Genomic DNA, 19,758 nt, shown 5'->3' on the forward strand with positions numbered 1-19,758 from the left:
ACAAAAACATTGTTTGTTGAAGTGCCAGTGATGGATGAAGTGAAGCTGTGCACCAGAACAGAGTAATTTTGTGCTGTTAGGAAGAAAGAGAGGTCAAGAGCATACTGTAAATGTGTATTAAAACAGAATGTGATTTTCCAGCCCGCAGCTGATCTTTAATTGGACTTTACAGGTCTTTATCTTGCACTAAATGCTATTCCCTTTATCCTCTATCAGTAAACTGTGGGTGGCATGGAGGTAATCATGTATAGTCTTTTCACTGACTAAATAGCACACAACAAAAAAGTTTTTCACTGTACCTCGATACATGTAACAATAATAATGAACTAAACTAAACTAACTTCCTTGACGTTCAGTGCTTACATTATTCTAATGAAACACAATGTAAGCTGAAGACATGGGTGGCACAGTGGCGCAACGGTGAAGTTGTGGCCTAACAGAGCCAGAGCCTCAGGTTCGATCCTGACTCTGGGTTCTGTCTGTGCTGAGTTTGTACATTCTGCTCGTGAACGCGAGGGTTTTCCCTGGGTGCTCTGGTCTCCATCCACATTCCAAAGACGTGCATATTTGTAGGTTAATTGTTTTTTTAAAATCATCCCTAGAATGTAGGATAGAACTAGTGTACGGGTAATCATTTGTCGGTGCGGTTTCAGTTGGCTGATTGGCCTGTTTCCATGCTGCATCTCGAAACATGGCATTCCATCTTCCATAAATCAAATGTAGCTGAATTCAACAACTTCAGAAAATCAATCTTTCTCATTTATATCAGAATTAATCAGTATTAACTCTGGTTTTCTCTACCACATATATAAAGCCTGATATGTTGAGCATTTTCAGCATTGCCAGTTTTATTTAATATTTCCTGCATCTCGGTTTTGATTCTTCAGTTTACACCTATTAATGTAAATCCTACACTGTAAATGGATTGGTGTAATCATATATTGTCTTTCTGCTGACTGGTTAAGCATGTAACAAAAGCTTTTCACTGTACCTCTGTACATGTGACATTAAACTAAACTGAATTACCATCCACTGTTTTCTTCCACTTTATTTTTCTCTCACTTTCTTCCTGTTTTCATTCATCTTCTACTTACAGTTTTGATTAATGTGGTGTCATCATCATCCCCTCACACCTAGGGGGGTGACCACTTGCATCACTTAGTCACATTTCACCGACATTTGACGCTCTCTCCATCCTTCCCCTCTCTGCAATTTAACGATGTACAATTCCTTCACTTTCTCAATAAGAAAGATAAAGGCATCTAACCAAAAAAATAACTCTGTCCACCCTTCACCAGACGTTGCCTGACCTGCTGAACATTCTCTATTTGGAAACTTTCCCAAACTCTCAAACCTTGCTAAAAACACTTTTCCAAACGCTCAATTATTTAACACCAAACTAAATTAACAATTTATAAGAGTGAGTTTAAAAATAAGACTTGAAATGAATTGAAAAGTCTTTTAAAATTGTCAAACGTTTTGAAAGCTACTGCCTGAGTGTGTCAGACCATCCTCTTGAATTGATATCCTTAGTATGAAAATGCTCCTTGCAAAACCTGTGAGCAGGTCAAGAAACAAGAGTGTTTTTATTGTCAGATGTCACAGGTAGAATAATGAAATTCTTACTTGCAGCAACAAAACGGAATATGTAAACACAGTAAACATGCTTTAGATGTGAACATAGTATTTTGGTAACAATGTAATAAACAACAAAAAAGTTAATTGTGTGTGTGTGTGTATATATGTATATATGTATATATATATATATATATATATATATATATATATATATATGGTTTGATTGTAATCATGTGTAGTCTTTTCTTTGATTGGATAGCACGCAAAAAAATGTTTTTCACTGTACCGCACACACGTGATCATAATAAGCTAAATTAACTCAATAGAGTATGTACACATACAGCACATACATACACATAAAAACAATAAGTCAAGTTCATTGGCCTCCTTGATTTGAATTTAAACTTGGATTGCAACTGGCAACATTGAATCAAAGTGCCCACTTCAGGATTTTCCCCTTAGTCTACTGACTATGGAGACTCAATCTCCTGACTCGCAATTGTATCAGTTTTGTGAGGAAATCACTGTGAATATCTATTTATTCTCTCATCATTCCTACCTCCCAATCTGCAGATGGGACTAACAATGAATTCATAAGTAAGGATAGGCTTTTAATATTTCTTCCTTAAATTACAAGTGGAAGTAATATAGTCAATGAATATTGTCGGTTTATTTGCAGAAACCTTACTAATTACTTACTGCCCATTATGTCTCCTGGCATGTAGGTCCTCCACTCCTGTCTGTTCTGGGCTAGTTTCTGGACATTACCCCAGGTCAATTCCATAGTTTTCATTTCCTCCTCTACAGTCCGACGCCATGTGGTTTTGGGTCTCCCTCTTTTCCTTTTCCCTTCTGGTGTCCAGTGCAGAGCTATTCTTAGGATGCTGTCTGGTTCTCTTCTCAGTATATGGCCAATCCAGTTCCAGCGCTTTCTCATGATGATGGGATCCATACTCTCTTGCTGGCATTGAGCAAGTAGATCTTGGTTGGATATGGTGTTTGGCCAAAATATTCTAAGAATTCTTCTCAGGTTCTTAGTATGGAAGACTGACAGCTGCTTGATGTCACTCACTGTCATTCCCCAGCATTCCGAGCCATATAAGAGGGTAGAGAGGACACAGCTCCCGTATATCTTCAGTTTGGTCTTAGTGCTGTGTTGTTGGGACCTCCATACATTGTTTAGCATTCTGAAAACATTCCTAGCCTTGTTTAGCCGGTTCTTAATGTAATTTTGTGCTCCGCCATCGTATCTGACTTTTCTACCAAGATACATAAACTCCTCAGCTATGGGAAGGTCGTTTCCATTCATTTGGATTGGTAAGGGGTTTTGGATGTTTAGTGTCATTAATTCAGATTTTTTTCTGGTTTATCTTCAAGCCAATTTGTTGTGCAAAGTCACTGAGACGGGATGTTATTTCCTGCATGTGTTTGTGAGTGTGGGAGACCAGAGCTATGTCATCAGCAAAATCGAGATCTTCCAATGTTGAGAAGAGGGTCCATCGTATGCCTCTTGCTTGATCTTCGGTTGTCTGACGCATCACCCAGTCAATAGCAATATTGAAGAGTAGCGCTGACATCATACACCCTTGTTGAACTCCTGTCTTCACCTGGAATGTGTGGTTACTATTCCCTACTCTGCAAGAGAAGTTGGCGTAGAAGCTCTTAAGTACTTCAACTATGTGCTGTGGGATCCCATACATTCGTAATATGCCCCAGAGACTGTCCCGGTGGATGCTGTCAAATGCTTTCTCGAAATCAACAAAGTTGATGCATATCTGTCTCTGCCACTCTGTGCACTGTTCTATAATGTTATGCAGGGCAAATATCTGGTCAATGCATCCCCTCCCACCATGAAATCCTGCTTGATCTTTCCTGAGCTGTTTGTCTACTGCTTCTGAGGTACGTTGTATTATAATCTTTGCCAGAATCTTGCTTGGAATTGATAGAAGAGTGATCCCTCTCCAATTGTTACACTCTCTTAAGTTGCCTTTCTTTGGTATCCTAATGATGACTCCTTCTGACCAGATGTCAGGTATCTTTTTTCTTTCCCAAATAGCTGGGAAAAGTGGTACAAATACTTTGGCTGCAAGTTCTGGGTCTGCCTTAAACAGTTCTGCATTGAGGTTATCTTGGCCAGGGGCTTTTCCACAAAGCAGTTCAGAGGAAAGCCAAAGCTGACAAATGGGCATACCTGGAAGATCTAACCAATCAAGCAGAAAATGCAAATAAGAAAGGAGAGCAAGGGAAAGTCTACAAGATAACCAAAATAACCAAAATAAGGGCGGCTCGGTGGCGCAGCGGTAGAGTTGCTGCCTTACAGCAAATGCAGTGCCGGAGACTCAGGTTCGATCCTGACTACGGGCGCCATCTGTACGGTGTTTGTACGTTCTCCCCGTGACCTGCGTGGGTTTTCTCCGAGATCTTCGGTTTCCTCCCACACTCCAAAGACGTACAGGTATGTAGGTTAATTGACTGGGTAAATGTAAAAATTGTCCCTAGTGTGTGTAGGATAGTGTTAATGTGCGGGGATTGCTGGGCGGCACGGACTCGGTGGGCCGAAGGGCCTGTTTCCGCGCTGTATCTCTAAATCTAAAAAAAAAATCTAAATCTAATCTGTGGCAAACATTGTTGAACCACTGAGACACCAATTGTAGATAAAAAGGGCCGACTCCTAACAATAGAAACAGAACAAGAAGCCCGCTGGGTGGAACACTTTAATGAAGTATTGAATAGAACACCACCCATAATAGAGGCTAAAACCCAACAAGCAGAGGATGACCTAGATATTAGCACTGAATCACCAACTAAGGAGGAAATTGTTATAGCCATTAAGTCCCTCAAAAGTGGAAAAATAATGTCAGTTTATTTGCAGAAACCTTACTAATACACATTAACATTTTCCATAGCGAGTTGGCCGGATTGGTGTAACCAGCTTCACTCAAAGCTGGAGCCTGAACAGAGAACAAGCTTCCAGAATGGGCAGTGGTGAGCAGAGGCTACACTCCCAGTTCATTAGAACAGCCCAACCATACAAACGCAAGGTACAACGGTTCTTTAATCATACTTCGAAGCATGTTATGGGGTGTGTTTGTGATGAAGATGCAAATTTTCTCCAATTGTAAATAAGCAGCTAATGATCATAATATTCAGGATATCTTTTAATTCATTTATTTCCTTAAGTTTTAATCTTCATGTAGGACATAGAATGGATAAATGAGAAAGTCGTTAACTCCGACAATATGTTCGTTAGCATTTTATCACATAAACAAAATCTGTAAAGAGATTTTTGTGTTCTTGACAATTTTGACTGAGTCATTGTTCTTTGTAAAACCTTTGCTTTATGGAAATGCTCGTTATCAATTTGGCCATTCCTGTGAATTTAGTACATGTTTTAGTTTAGTTTCGAGATACAATGTGGAAATAGGCTTACGTGTACTCGCCAACCAGCGATCATGTATACGCTAGGTCTATCCTACACATTAGGGATAAATTACAGAAGCCAAATAACCTGTAAACTTGCATCCCTTTGGAATGTGGGTGTAAACTGGAGCACCTGGAGAAAACCCACGTGGTCAAAAGGAAAACGTACAAATTCCGTACAGATATCTAATAATTCCGTCGCTTGTCAAGTGCAGTTCAAACCCTACTGGTGTTCATAATGCTTTTATGAAATACAAAATCAGATATCAATAGTTAAATCGTTGTGGATACATCAACATTCTGATCTCTTACACTTCCTTATCTCTGTAACTCCATCTCCGCTGACGCTCAGTCTGAAGTAGGGTCTCGACCCGAAACGTCACCCATTCCTTCTATCCAGAGATGCTGCCTGTCTCGCTGAGTTACTCCAGCATTTTGTGTCTATCAACATTTTCTCTGTTATGCTTCCTTGACTTCATGTAAAGTTATGTCTTGGGCTAGTGTTAAATAGGTGTAAAAGTCCTGAATGCATTGTTATTAGCCCCTCTGCAACTGCTTGCTGGGCAAGGCTCTTGATAGGCAAGGCTCTTCATCAGCAACATGTTTTTCTGAAGCTGGCCCTATAGCTTTCCACCTGTTTCAACCTGTTGGGATATTAAATCTATGGAGAGTGCATGAATTTTCATTGGGCCAGTGAGCTACTTCTTGCATATGTCAGTTAGCAGTTCACTATGCCCTCCAAAGAAATGGGCTGGAATTCGGTAGTGATAAATTGGGGTGGCACAGTGGCACAGTGGTAAAGTTGCTGCCTTACAGCGCCAGAGACCTGAGTTTGAACCTGATTACGGGTGCTGTCTGAATGGAGTTTGTACGTTCTCCCTATGACCACTTGGGTTTTCCTTGGGTGCTCAAGTTTACTCCCACACTCCAAAGATATACAGGTTTGTAGGTTAATTGACTTCCGCAAAATTGTAAATTGTCCCTTGTCTGGAGGATATTGCTGGTTGGCTAAGGGGATCGCTGGTCGGCGTGGCCACGGTGGGCTGAAGGACCTGTTTCCTTGCTGTATCTCCAATGTCTAAAGTGTACAGACACCTACAAAAAGTTGTCTGGGGCCTAATTACATTTGAACCTCTGTCCACCCAGAACATGATGGGCCAGCTGAGAGGAAGCAGTGCCTAATTATTTTTTTCAGCACTGCCTCGAGAAGCTCAATAACTTGGATGCTTGTGTGAAGTATATGATTGGAATACTGGAAAGAGAAATCAATCCTGGGCCATTCCTGGGTCCTGATTTTGGATTTGTACAGTGAAAAATTGGAAAATTTTGGACAAGCTTGCAGGGGTCAAAAAAGAAAGAACTTATGTGCTTAATGAGCAGCTGACCAGTGCTGCAATCATACAACTGAGATTACATTGTTATTAATCATCATTGTTATTAATTGCCACTGATCTTGAATTAAAAAGCAGGTTGGAAATAGAGACAACAAATTTTTACTACTGGGCATTTGAACAACAGGAACACATCTATGGATTTTGTTCCAAATTGAATAATATGTCGTCTACAGAAATCCTGCCACATCTTTTGATTAGTTTAGTTTAACAGGGAGGTATCAGAAACTCTGATTAATCACATTTTTTTAACTTCAGGATAACCAGAACTTAACAGGGATCCAGAATTTACGCAGTACTTCAACTGTGTCCTTACCAACAGCTGAACTTGCTGAGTTTTATTTATTGTCGCTGCCATGTTGGCTTTTACAGGATAAATCTGTTTCGCTTTGTAAGTCGAAAAGGAAGCAAAAGGTTGATCTAAGTGTTTCAGAGGATCACGATTCTGCAAGCTTCATTTACCCCTATAATGACCTGCTGGTGTGGGCAGTGCTGATGAAACGGCAGAGGATGGCCTTGTTCTTCTGGCAACATGGTGAAGAAGCCATGGCAAAGGCATTGGTGGCCTGCAAACTGTACAGAACAATGGCTCATGAGGCTAAGCAGAGTACCATGATGGAGGATAGCTCAGAACTGCTAAAGCAATATTCCAAGTAAGATTATTCTCTTTTACTTTCATCTTTAACAGCTTCAATGATTGACTACACTACCTATGCCATTAATATTTTTATATGTTTCTGTTAGGTCTCCCCTCAGCTTCTGATGTGAGATAACACTGGAATAACACAAGTTCCTTCTTGTACTCCTTCATCTTAATTCATAGCCATTTCATTGCATTAGTTGAGTTCAGTTTAGTTTATTGTCACGTGTACTGAGGTAAAGCTTTTCACTGTAACTCAGTACATGTGACAATAATCTGAAGAAGGGTCTCGATCCGAACCGTCACCCATTCCCTCTCTCCTAGATGCTGTCTGACCTGCTGAGTTACTCCAGCATTTTGTGATACTGACAAGAAACTAAACTCAACTCGACTAATGTAATGAAATGGCTATGAATTAAGATGAAGATCCAGAAGGAACTTGCATTATGCCAGTGTTATCTCTCATTGGAGGCTGAGGGAGACCCAATAGAAACACATAAAATGAAAGGCATAGGTAGGGTAGTCAACCAGGCACATGGGACTCTGTCTCACTGTCTACTATGGTGGAAATATTAATGAACAGGGGGCATAGCATTATAGTGAAAGGGACAAAGTTTCAAGGAGAAGCGCGGAGCAGGGTTTTTTTTGCACAGAGGGTGGTGGATGACTGGAACGCACAGTTGGGGGTGGTAGTGGATAGGATGGTGATGTTTAAGAAGCTTTCAGATAGGCACATAGGTGTGCAGGGAATGGGGGAACATGGATCATGTGCAGGCAGGGGAGGTTAGTTTAGCTTGGGATCATGTACGGAGCAGACATGGTGGATGAAGGGCCTGCTCCCGTGCTAAGCTTTTCTAAGTTCTAATTCCATGCGTTGCCCCCATAATTGCTCACAGATTTGAGGTTGCTGCACGATTGCGCAAATCTCAAACAGATTGGATGAGCTCCATGATGAGCTCTTTGTCCTCTGAAGCCCAATGATGGAGCTGGAGCTCACTGGGTTCCTCTGTGATTGTTAAATTTGCAACAGCTGGGACCATAATCTTTTTCCCCCCTAAATATCAGCATCGGAGTTAGGTTAACACAAAAAAACCCACAAATGGATGGAGAAATTCACAGAGTCGAGCAACATCTGTGGGGGGAGGAATTGCTGATGTTTTGGGTCAAGACCCTGCACCAGGACAAATTATCCAAATGTAGTCTCTTGACCCGAAACATTGATAGCTTCATTGCCCCATGAACAGATGCTGTTCTACTCCCAGAGTTCCTCTAGCAGTTTGTTTTTTTGGTCCAGATTCTAGTATCTGCAGTCTCTTGTCTCCTCAGAGTTAGTTTATGTCCCATCTGAAATAGATAAAATACTTGGATTTTATTTGTGTAGGAAGGAACTGCAGATGCTGGTTTATACCGAAGTTAGACACAAAATGCTATAGTAACTCAGCGGGGTTCGATCCTGACTATTGTTGCTGTCTGTATGGAGTTTGTACATTTTCCCTGTGGCCATGTGGGTTTTCTCTGGATGCTCCAGTTTCCAACACTTCAAAGATACTCAGGTTTCTAGGTTAATTGGCAAAAAAATGTAAATTGTCCCTCGTGCATAGTAAGATAGTGCTAGTGCATGGGGTAATCACTGGTCAGCGTGGACTCATTGGGCCGAAGGGCTTGTTTCCGTATTAAAAGTCTAAAAGTCTGAAAAACACTGATTTTAACTAATACTAGGAAAGACTGCCCCGCTCTTAATTGAATGGTGCCATGCTTAACATTATGCCTCAATCTAACATCTTAAATTATGATTGCATCTCTGGTCCTGCAGTCCCACTAAAGTACTCTAGAGTTCAACGTGAACACGTAACCTTAGGTCTTATCTACATGAAGGGCACCTGATACCTTGACCTAATTTTTCTGGCGTTGCTGCAGTTCATAATGAAATTATGAGAAGGGGCTGCATAGTGGCACAGCTGGTAGAGCTGCTGCCTCACAGCTCCAGAGTCCCGGATTCAATCCCATCCTTTCCGTGTGGAAATAAACTAAACTGAACTAATAAAAAGGAACTGCAGATGCGAGTTTATATCAAAGATAGACACAAAATACTCGAGTAACTCGACGATCAGGAAGCATCTCTAGAGAAAATGGATAGGTGACGATTCGGGTAGTGACCGTTCTTCAGCTTTGAAGGATGGAGATTAGCTGAAGTCGCAACCTGAAATGTCACCCATCCATTTTCTCCAGAGATTCTGCCTGACCTGTTGAATTACTCCAGCATCCTGTGTCTATCTTTCAGAAGGTTACATTACCAGTTTCTTGCCCTTTTTATCAATGCTTATAATTAGAATGCAAAGGCCATACTCCTGGATCACGATAGTTTGCTCGCTGTTTCTGTGTCGTTGATCCTAGTCTGTTTCCTCATTTGAATTCAAAGTGATTGTCATTCAGTTCTGAACCCCTCAGGTCCCTTGGGTTAGTTCAGAGCTGGAGAAGGCTTGCCCTTCAGTCAATCCTGTTTGGGAGCCAGGATGCTCCATGGAAGGTAGCAGAGGGTGATGGTGGAAGGTTGCTTCTCAGACTGGATGCCTGTGACTAGTGGTGTGCCTCTGGGTTCGGTGCTGGGCCTGTTACTGTTTGTCATCTATGTCAATGATTTGGATGAGAACATACAGGGCAAGATTAGCAAGTTTGCTGATGATACAAAAGTTAGTGGGCGGAGGAATGGTTGATGGAATTTACTACAGAGAAGCGTGAGGTGTTGCATTTTGGGACGTTGAACAAGGGCAGGACCTACACAGTAAATGCTACGCCTCTGGGTAGTGTTGTAGAGCAGAGGGATCAAGGAGTACAGGTGCATGGTTCCTTGAGGGTTGAGTCGCAGGTAGATAAGGTGGTCAAAAAAGCTTTTGGCACTTTGACCTTCATCGGTCAGAGTATTGAGGACCAGAGGACATAGGTTCAAGGTGAAGGGGAAAAGAATTTAATAGGAATCCGAGGGGTCATTTTTTCACACAAAGGGTGGTGGGTGTATGGAACAAGTTGCCAGAGGAGGTAGTTGAGGCTGGGACTATCACATCATTTAACAGTTAGACAGGTATATGGGTAGGACAGGTTTGGAGGGATGTGGAACAAGCACAGGCAAGTGGGACTAGTGTAGCTGGGACATTGTTGGCCGGTGTGGGCGAGTTGGGCTGAAGGGCCTGTTTCCACACAGTAGGGGCGGCACGGTAGCGCAGCGGTAGAGTTGCTGCTTTACAGCGAATGCAGCGCCGGAGACTCAGGTTCGATCCTGACTACGGGTGCTGCACTGTAAGGAGTTTGTACGTTCTCCCCGTGACCTGCGTGGGTTTTCTCCGAGATCTTCGGTTTCCTCCCACACTCCAAAGACGTACAGGTATGTAGGTTAATTGGCTGGGTAAATGTAAAAAAAAAAAAATTGTCCCTAGTGGGTGTAGGATAGTGTTAATGTACGGGGATCGCTGGGCGGCACGGACTTGGAGGGCCGAAAAGGCCTGTTTCCGGCTGTATATATATATATATGATCACTCTATGACTCTAAGTAGAAAGAAGGGTCTCGACCCGGAGGGTTGGCCATTCCTTCTCTCCAGAGATGCTGAGTTACTCCAGCTTTTTGTGCCTATCTTCGGTTTAAACCAGCATCTGCTGTTCCATCCTACACAAGTAGAAATGACATTGTCTTGCAGCTCCAGGCTGAGCTCCAGCTGACAGGACAACCCTAAAATGTCAGAATAGGATTAAAATCTTGAGACGAGTGACTTCAGTTTCCTCACCTGCTAGTTGTTGGGAAGCAAGTACGCCAGCACAATTTTAGAGATGCAGTGCGGAAACAGGCCTTTCGGCCCACCGAGTTTACACCGACCAGCATCATCCCGTACACCAGCACTATCCTACACACAAGAGACAATTCACAATTTTACCAAAGCCAATTAACCTACAAACCTGCACGTTTTGGAATGTGTGAGGAAACCGGAGCACCCAGAGATAACCCACGCGGTCACGTGGAGAACGTGCAAACTCTGTACAGACAGCACCTGTAGTCTGGCGCTGTAAGACAGCGACTCTACTGCTGCGCTACCATGCCAGCATATTAAACATCAACAACACTGCAAAGCGTTCAGAGAATCCTTGTCCATCTTGTGATGTCTTGCACACTCTGTTTATTTTCAAGAAACCTTCATGGTAATATTGCCAAAAATGCATGAATAGTGTTATGCTAACTTTTTTCTAAAGACTGCATTGCTTTTCAGAGACGCAAATATTTATAATTGCTGCAATGAAATTACTTATTATTTTCTTTCTCGTGGGAATGTCTTCACCTATTAGGGAATTCGGCCAACTTGCTGTGGACGTTTTAGACCATGCATTTAAACAGAATGAGCGGATGGCCATGAAGTTGCTGACCTACGAGCTGAAGAATTGGAGCAACTCCACTTGTTTGAAGCTGGCCGTGTCGTCGGGGCTTCGGCCCTTTGTTTCCCACACCTGCACTCAAATGCTCCTAACTGATATCTGGATGGGACGCCTGAACATGAGAAAGAACTCATGGTTTAAGGTAAAGGTTGCTCTTTATGCCTAGTGTTGTGCCTTGTAGACTCAAAGAAGTCCACCATATTGTTAAAATAGCCTCATTTCGAAGGGGGCGTGGCTGCGTTCTGCAGCTGCGGCTCACCGGCAGTCTCTCTGTCTTTTTTTTTTTTTTTTGTCTTTTGTTATCGTTTAAATGTATGTTTTGATTTATTTTTAGCTCTGTATATGTGGGGGGTGGTGGGGGGGTGGGGGAAACCTTTTTTTCTAATCTCCTCCTCAACGGAGATGCGACCTTTATCGTGTCGTATCTCCGTTCGTGCTATGGCCTAACACCGTGGAGTCGGCGGCCTCCAGCTGGGATCGACCTTGAAGACTCCGGTCGCAGGGCCTGGACTTACCATCTCGGAGGCTTCGGCCGTGGGCCCTGTAGACCGCAACATCTGGAGTTCGCAGGTCCCTGGCTGGCGACCGGCTTTCGGGAGCTCCAGCTGTAGCAGCTTCGACCGCCCCGGAGCGCGAGGTTTGATCGACCCGCTCGCAGGCCCTTCATCGCCCTGCGTGGCCTGGCCGCGGCACTTTCCATCGCCCGGTAGGGGCTCAGGACCTTCAACGGCCTGCTCGGCTCGGCCCTGGGACTTTCCATCGCCCGATGGGGGCTTCAAAAGTCGGGAGCCTCGATCGCCTCGTGGCACCACGGGAGAAGAATGAGGAGGAGATAAGACTTTTCTTTGCCTTCCATCACAGTGAGGGTGTGCCTGGAGCAATCACTGTGATGGTTGTTTGTGTTAAAATTGTAATTGTATGACTTGTGTTTTTATTGTCTACTGCCGGACCCTGACGTGAGAGGACGCTGGCGCTATTTGTTCGTCGCTTCTCCGTCAGGACAGTTCGTCTGTTTGTTTTTATGTCATGACTGTTTTTGTAAAGCGTATTTGAGCACTTGGAAAATCGCTATATAAAATAAATGTTTATTATTATTATTATTATTATTAACCCAGAGGACTTTTGGGTGGCACACTGGCACAATGGTAGAGTTGATACCTAACAGCTCCAGAGACCCGGGTTCGATCCTGACTATGGGTGCTGTCTATACCGAGTTTGTATGTTTTCCTTGTGACCGTGTGGGTTTTCTCTGAGTGCTCTGATTTCCTCCCACACTCCCAAGACATCCAGGTTTGTAGGTTAATTGGTTTTGGTAAAGTTGTATAAATTGTCCCTCATGTGTGTAGGTTAGTGTATGGTTGATCGATGTTCCCTGCTCACTGGATGGGCTGAAGGACCTGTTTCTGCGCTGTATTTCTAAAGTCTAAAGACTCCAAGAGACTGTCATATAATGTTCAAGAACTTATTACCTTTCTAAAGGTGCTCCATATTTTACCTTGTGAAGAAACTAATCTGCCATTTTTTTTCCAGGATAATGCTTCTAATTTAATCTGATAAAACATTGGGAATTTTCCAATCTTGTGTTTCTACACAGTATTTAGTTGTGAAGAATGTCTGTAGCGGCTTCTTCCTCACTATTTCCCCTTTAATTTTCTTATATTACTATAGAGTCACACAGCATGGAAGAGGGCCTTTGGCCCAACTTGCCACGTTGACCAAGAAGCCCCATCTACTCTAGTCTTGTCAGGCTGCATTTGGCCCATATCCCTCTAAACCTTTCTTATCCATGTACCTGTCCAAATGTCTTTTACCATTTGGATGTCTTCCATTTTGCCGAGTTTACTTAAATATTTACGCATAACTATTGTGATAAGTTTTAAGCAATTTTGTTTACCTTGGTTTCACACATTGTTCCAAATCAGAGGTCCCATACCTCGGATCTTAATAGCTACTGATGCTCTAAACTATTCTGCCATATTATTTCCCTCACACGTCTGTTTAATACTGAGGAGGCCATTGTTTTTAAACAAATATTGAATCGTGGGATTGTGTCCGTGATTCAAGAGGTTGAGCATCTAAAATGATAAAAAGGTCGAAACAAAACCAAAACAAAGTCAAATCCAATAAATCACGGAGAGAGCTGATGAGCTGGCTGGAAATAGTGAGAGATTCACTATCACACTGACGATTTGCTCAGACTAGAGAGGGTGCAGATGGGATTTACAAATATTGCCAGGACAGAAAGGTTGTAGCTATGAGGAAAGATTTGGAAGGGCACGGTTATTTGCTTTGGTACTGAGGAGGTTGAGGGGCACAAGTACCTCTCCATCTTTGTTAGAAGTTTAAAGAGATACAGCAAGTCAATGAATACTCAATGAATACTCACTCTAACAAACTTCTCTAGAATACTCTAACAAACTTTTATAGATGCACTTGGACGGCAATTTCAATGCACTGGAATGCAACAGGTTGCAGAGGGAAGTGGGCTTAGCCCAATCCATCACAGGCATAGTCCTCCCCACATCAAAGCCATCTATACGAAGTGCTCCCTCAAGAAAGCACTACCATTGGGAATTTCCACCATCCAGACCATGCCTTTTCCCATCGCTACCATTGGGCATGAGATACGGAAGGTTGAAATCCCACACCACCAGGTTCAGGAACAGCTACTTTCCTACAACCGACCTGCACAAGCCTAATTCTACCTCAACAACGGAACACTACAGAGACCTTTTGCACTACCATGGATGTTTACCAAATGTATTTTTACATAAAAGTCTTGTTTTTTTGTGTCTTTTTATTTTCGTTGTTTTGTAGAATTTATGTGTAACGTATGTATAATTTATGTATAATGTATGCTTCTGTGTGTTGTCTGAGTCTATGTGCTTATGTTGCTGCTGCAAGCAGGATTTTCCTTGTATCAGTACCTCACAATTCTTGTGTTTATGACAACAAATTACTTAATGGAGGGGGCTTGGACGGAGTAAATGGAAAAAACTTTCCCTGAGCTGAGCGGTTTAGAAAAAAAGTGGCATGAATGTAAATATGGATGAAGTAGGATTAGAGAAGAAGAAATACCTTCTCACTGCCTGAAAGGATGGTAGAGGCAGAAACTCTTTTCACATTTAAAAGCACTTGAAGAGTCATAGCCTTCGAGGTCACGACCTTGTGTTGGAAAGCAGAATTTGTCTGGGTAGTTCATCTTTTATTCGGTGATGGCATGATGACTGGATGGCCTCCTTTTGTGATGTGTTTTCTGTGATTTGACGATTGTGTGCTGCTCTTACTAAATTAAAGACAAATAACATTTATTTGCCTCATACATGTCAGAATGCAAATTAGTCCATTGGAGTTAAAGTCACATAATAGCTGAGTGATTGCACTGATGTACTTCATAAATGTACTTCAGAATGATAAATTAGCCTAAAGCTCACATAGATTTTTGGTTACATTGTGATTCTCCTGGCAGATGCTTTTATGATGGTTCATATTTTATGTAACCATATATGCTCTTTATTTTAATTAAAATATAGTAATATGTGATCTGAACCACTATTATGGTCAAGGAGATAACTTTTTATAGATAATTTTTTATAGGGTGATGGGTGTATGGAACAAACTGCCAGAGGAGATAGTTGAGGCTGGGACGTTTAAGAAAGAGTTAGACAGGTACATGGATAGGACAGGTTTGGAGGGATATGGACCAAGTGCAGGCAGGTGGGACCATTGTATCATCATATATCATATCATATATCTACAGCCGGAAACAGGCCTTTTCGGCCCTCCAAGTCCGTGCCGCCCAGTGATCCCCGTACATTAACACTATCCTACACCCACTAGGGACAATTTTTACATTTACCCAGCCAATTAACCTACATACCTGTACGTCTTTAGCTGGACATTGTTGGCCGGTATGGGCAAGTTTCCACATTGTATCACTCTATGACTGTGACTCTATGGCTACGTGTGATATTGTTTTAAATGTTATTATGGAAATGGTAAGGAAATTTAATACTCAATAAGATCGGTTAAATGGCCTCTAACGATGTTGTTTCATTTTGTTGAATCAGTAAACTATTAACATTTACTATACACTTAATGATAAAAAAAATAATGATTGAATGCAAATATCCCCAATATGCAAAATGTGTTCTTTTTAATCTGTGATATTGATGATGTGTCTGCTTTCACACATGTTAGCTGCACTCCAACAAAGCTGACATTACCGATTTATCAAATAAAGAGTAAATTCCAGTAACTATGGGTTTGATGGCAAACCATGCAGGGGTTATTTTGTGGTGTTATGCTTCTAATGTGACTTCTTTAATTGTCAGGTCATTCTGAGCATTCTTCTGCCTCCCAGCATACTGATGTTGGAGTTTAAGAGCAGGGCTGAAATGTCCCACATCCCCCAGTCTCAGGAATCGCACCAGTTCGCTCGGCAGTACAGTTTTCAAAACTCCACTTCTGGCAAGGACGAACAGCCTCCTGTAAGTTAATGGGTTATCTTCACCTTGGCTTTGAATTTCTGTTGGGTTGTATCGAACTTTGCTACTCATTTCAACTGTTATTAACAAACCATTGCAAAATATTGTAGAATTTCAAGCTCCATACACATCCAGTGCGGCCATTTTGTATTGGTTGAAAACATTATGTTGGAATCCATTCTTACCCCAAAATTGTTTATGCCTCTAATTGAAATACTCATCTTGGTGATTTACTGATAAATGTGCTATTAGCAAGCCACTAAAAATACATTTTTAAAGTTATCACTTTTAAGTGCTACCTAACGTCTTTTAAAAGCTTTAAAATCTATTTGTGCTCTGGATCTTCTCACTACTCTAACTAATAATTGTATCCATCTCAATTTTCCATCTATCACAAATTTATAGACATTATCAAATAAAATGTGTTTACCTAAAGATAAACCTGTTTTTAGCGACACGAGTAAAATTTCATCTGGTTACCAAAATTGAAAAAATATTGAGAAATAATCTTAACAAAAGTTTTCTTAAATAATTTCCCAAACCACCAGTGTTACTGAACAATTCAGACTGAATATTTACATCCTAGGAGATTTGCATAAGGAGCTTTTTAACTTTTTTTTAAACAAAGGGGACCTAATTAGGTGTACCAAAACTAGATGTTGTGGCGGCTCCCAAGGGTCGGGCCATACCACTACCGACCCCTCGGCACGGGAATGGACCAGTCCAGGGGGGCGGCCCTTAGCTACGGGTATAAAGGGCGGGGTTTTAGGCGCGATCGCTCTCTGGCAGACTCGATTGATCTAGAGAACCCATCAAACACATCGCCCCCGAAATACCCGGCTCCTCGCCTTTATTTCGAGCTTTTTCGACGCGCCACAATTAGTGACCCCTGACGGTCCATTGCTGATATAATGGACGCAAGATGGAAAGCCGACCATTCGTCTGCCTCACAGGCCGACCAGGCCCCATCTGACGACGCGGTTTCCATCACACTGCCGACATTCTGGACCACCCGGCCTCGTGTTTGGATTCACCAAGCGGAGGCTCAGTTCCATCTGCGGGGCATCACGACGGAGGACACCCGCTTTTTCCACCTGGTGGGAGCCCTTGACCAGAACACGGCCGAAGAGGTCACAGAGTTCCTCAAGGACCTCCCGGCCCGCGATAAGTATAAAGCCCTTAAGGAGCTGCTGCTCCAAACGTATGGTCTTACCAGAATGGAACGAGCTGAAAGGCTCCTCCATATGCAGGGCCTAGGCGACCGGCGTCCATCAAGCCTCCTGGAGGAAATAGTCGCGCTACTCGACAGGCACAGGCCGTGCCTGAGGTTTGAGTATACGTACCTGCACCTGCTGCTGGCCAACATCCGCCTGCAGCTCACCGATGCCTCCTTTGATGACACCCGGGCCCTCGGCAGGCGCGCGGACGCGCTGTGGATGGCGCGCCGGAATGACGTCACTCCAGCAGCGCCCACCCCTCCACACACGAGCACGCCGACTGCCGCCCGATAAGCTACGTCTGACACGGCAGAGGTTCCGCACGATGGAGTCCTTGGGGATCGTCCGCCCTTCCAACAGCCCATGGGCGTCCCCACTCCACATGGTCCCCAAGGCAAATGGGGGCTGGAGACCTTGCGGGGATTATCGGCGGCTGAACGTCGCTACCGCCGCAGACCGATACCCCGTGCCCCACATCCAGGACTTCAATGCCCAGTTGGCCAGGGCTACAATATTCTCGGAAGTGGATCTGGTGCGGGGCTATAACCAGATCCCGGTCCACCTGGAGGATGTGCCCAAGAAGGCAATCATCACGCCGTTCGGACTGTACGAGTTTGTATGGATGCCGTTCGGCCTTAAGAACGCCGCGCAGGCATTCCAACGGTTGATGGACGGCGTGTGTCGCGGGCTTGATTTCCTGTTCGTTTACCTCAACAACATCTTGGTAGCCAGCCGCTCGCGGCAGGAGCACTGTGCCCACCTCCGGCAGCCCTTCCAGCGGCTCAGCGAGCACGGGTTGGCTATCAACCTCGCCAAGTGGCGCTTTGGTGTGACCACGATTGACTTTCTTGGCCACCGAGTGACTTCGCAGGGCGCGGTTCCCCTGCCGGACAAAGTCGACGTCATCCACCGGTTTCCCCGTCCATCCTCGGTGCGTGGCCTGCAGGAATTTGTCGGCATGGTGGCTTTTTATCACCGGTTCCTGCCATCCGCGGCCCACATCATGCGGCCGCTATACGAGCTGCTGGCGGGTAGACATGAGGACGTTGTGTGGACCGATGAGGCGGTAACAGCCATTGACGGCGCAAAGGAGGCCCTGGCTCGGGCTGTGCTGCTGGTTCACCCACGGGAGGATGCCCCGACAGCCCTTACGGTGGACGCCTCAGAGTCGGTGGTTGGTGCCGTACTGGAGCAACTGACAGACGGGGGTTGGCGCCTTCTTCAGCCGGCACCTCAACAACGCCCAAAGGAAATACAACGCATTCGACCGTGAGCTCCTAGCTCTGTACCTGTCGATGCGCCACTTTCGCTATTTCCTGGAGGGCCGCCCGTTTACCGCGTACACGGACCACAAGCTGCTCACGTTCGCCTTGGCAAAGGATTCCGACCCGTGGTCCGCCCAACAGCAGCGCCAGTTGGCGTAGAGCTGAATACACCATCTCATTCGCTTCGTCGAGGGGAAGGAAAACTGGGTGGCCGACGCGGTGTCTCGCCCCGCCTTCAATGCCGTTTTCGAAGTGGCGCCCGGCATTGATTATTCTGCCCTAGCGGAGGCCCAGCTAACGTACGGGGAGATGCCCGCCTACCGGACTGCCATCTCTGGCCCCCGCCTTGAGGATGTCCCCCTCGGCCCCGGAGGAGCGACGATACTGTGCGATGTGTCGGCAGGTCAGCCGCGCCCCATCGTCCCGGCCGCGTGGCGCCGGAGGGTGTTCGACGTGATCCACGGGCTGGCTCCCCCATCCATCCGGGCGACGACCGCACTGGTAGCTGTGCGGTTCATGTGGCACGGTCTGCGCAAGCAGGTTGGCCACTGGGCCTGCACCTGCATTCCGTGCCAGACGGCAAAAATCAGACGCCACGTCCGGGCGCCACTCCAGGAGATCGGCGCCCGGCGTTTCGACCACCTGCACGTGGACATTGTGGGCCCTCTCCCGCCATCCCGGGGCATCACCCACCTCCTCACGGTTGTGGACTGCTTCACGCGGTGGCCGGAGGCCATACCACTGGCCGACACAGCCCACAGCTACATGCACTCGTGCGTTGGCCATGCACTGGAACGCTCGCTCTGGGGTGCCGGTGGTCATCTCATCGGACCGGGGGCCACAGTTCACCTCTGAGCTGTGGTCGGCCATGGCTCACCTGTTGGGCATGCGGCTGCACCACACCACGGCCTATCACCCGCAGGCAAACGGCCTGGTGGAGAGGTTCCACCGGCAGCTGAAGGCAGCGCTGATGGCGCGACTCTCCGCGACTCTCCGGCCCGGACTGGATGGATGCACTACCGTGGGTCTTGCTGGGCATCCGGACTGCGCCTAAGGAGGACCTGGCCTCATCTTCAGCGGAGCTCGTGTACGGGTCACCGCTCACGGTGCCCGGGGAGTTCGTGCCCTCGTCGCCAGGGCAGGAGGAACCACCCTCGTCTGCCCTACAGCGCCTTTGCCATCGTGTTGGCAAGCTCGCACCCGTGCCGACGACCCGCCATGGGACATTCCGCCTGCACGTGCCATCGGCCCTCCGGGACTGCGCCTACGTGTTCCTGCGCCGTGACGCCCATCGGACGCCGCTCCAGAGGCCATATGAGAGCCCGTACTGGGTGCTGGAGCACG

At 45.1% G+C, this 19,758-nt stretch overlaps 1 protein-coding gene across 1 annotated transcript in view; it reads left to right on the top strand.

Moving 5' to 3' along the window:
• The window catches only part of trpm6 (transient receptor potential cation channel, subfamily M, member 6), a 118,893-nt gene that overhangs the window by 38,044 nt on the left and 61,091 nt on the right, over positions 1-19,758 (top strand). The window contains exons 15-18 of the mRNA XM_078396261.1: positions 4,485-4,619; positions 6,762-7,042; positions 11,359-11,587; positions 15,780-15,935. Coding sequence (XP_078252387.1) covers positions 4,485-4,619; positions 6,762-7,042; positions 11,359-11,587; positions 15,780-15,935 — 801 coding nt within the window. The remainder of the gene's footprint in view (positions 1-4,484; positions 4,620-6,761; positions 7,043-11,358; positions 11,588-15,779; positions 15,936-19,758) is intronic.

This window comes from Rhinoraja longicauda, chromosome 3 (genome assembly GCF_053455715.1).
Source record: "Rhinoraja longicauda isolate Sanriku21f chromosome 3, sRhiLon1.1, whole genome shotgun sequence".
Classification (NCBI taxonomy): Eukaryota; Metazoa; Chordata; class Chondrichthyes; order Rajiformes; family Arhynchobatidae; genus Rhinoraja; species Rhinoraja longicauda.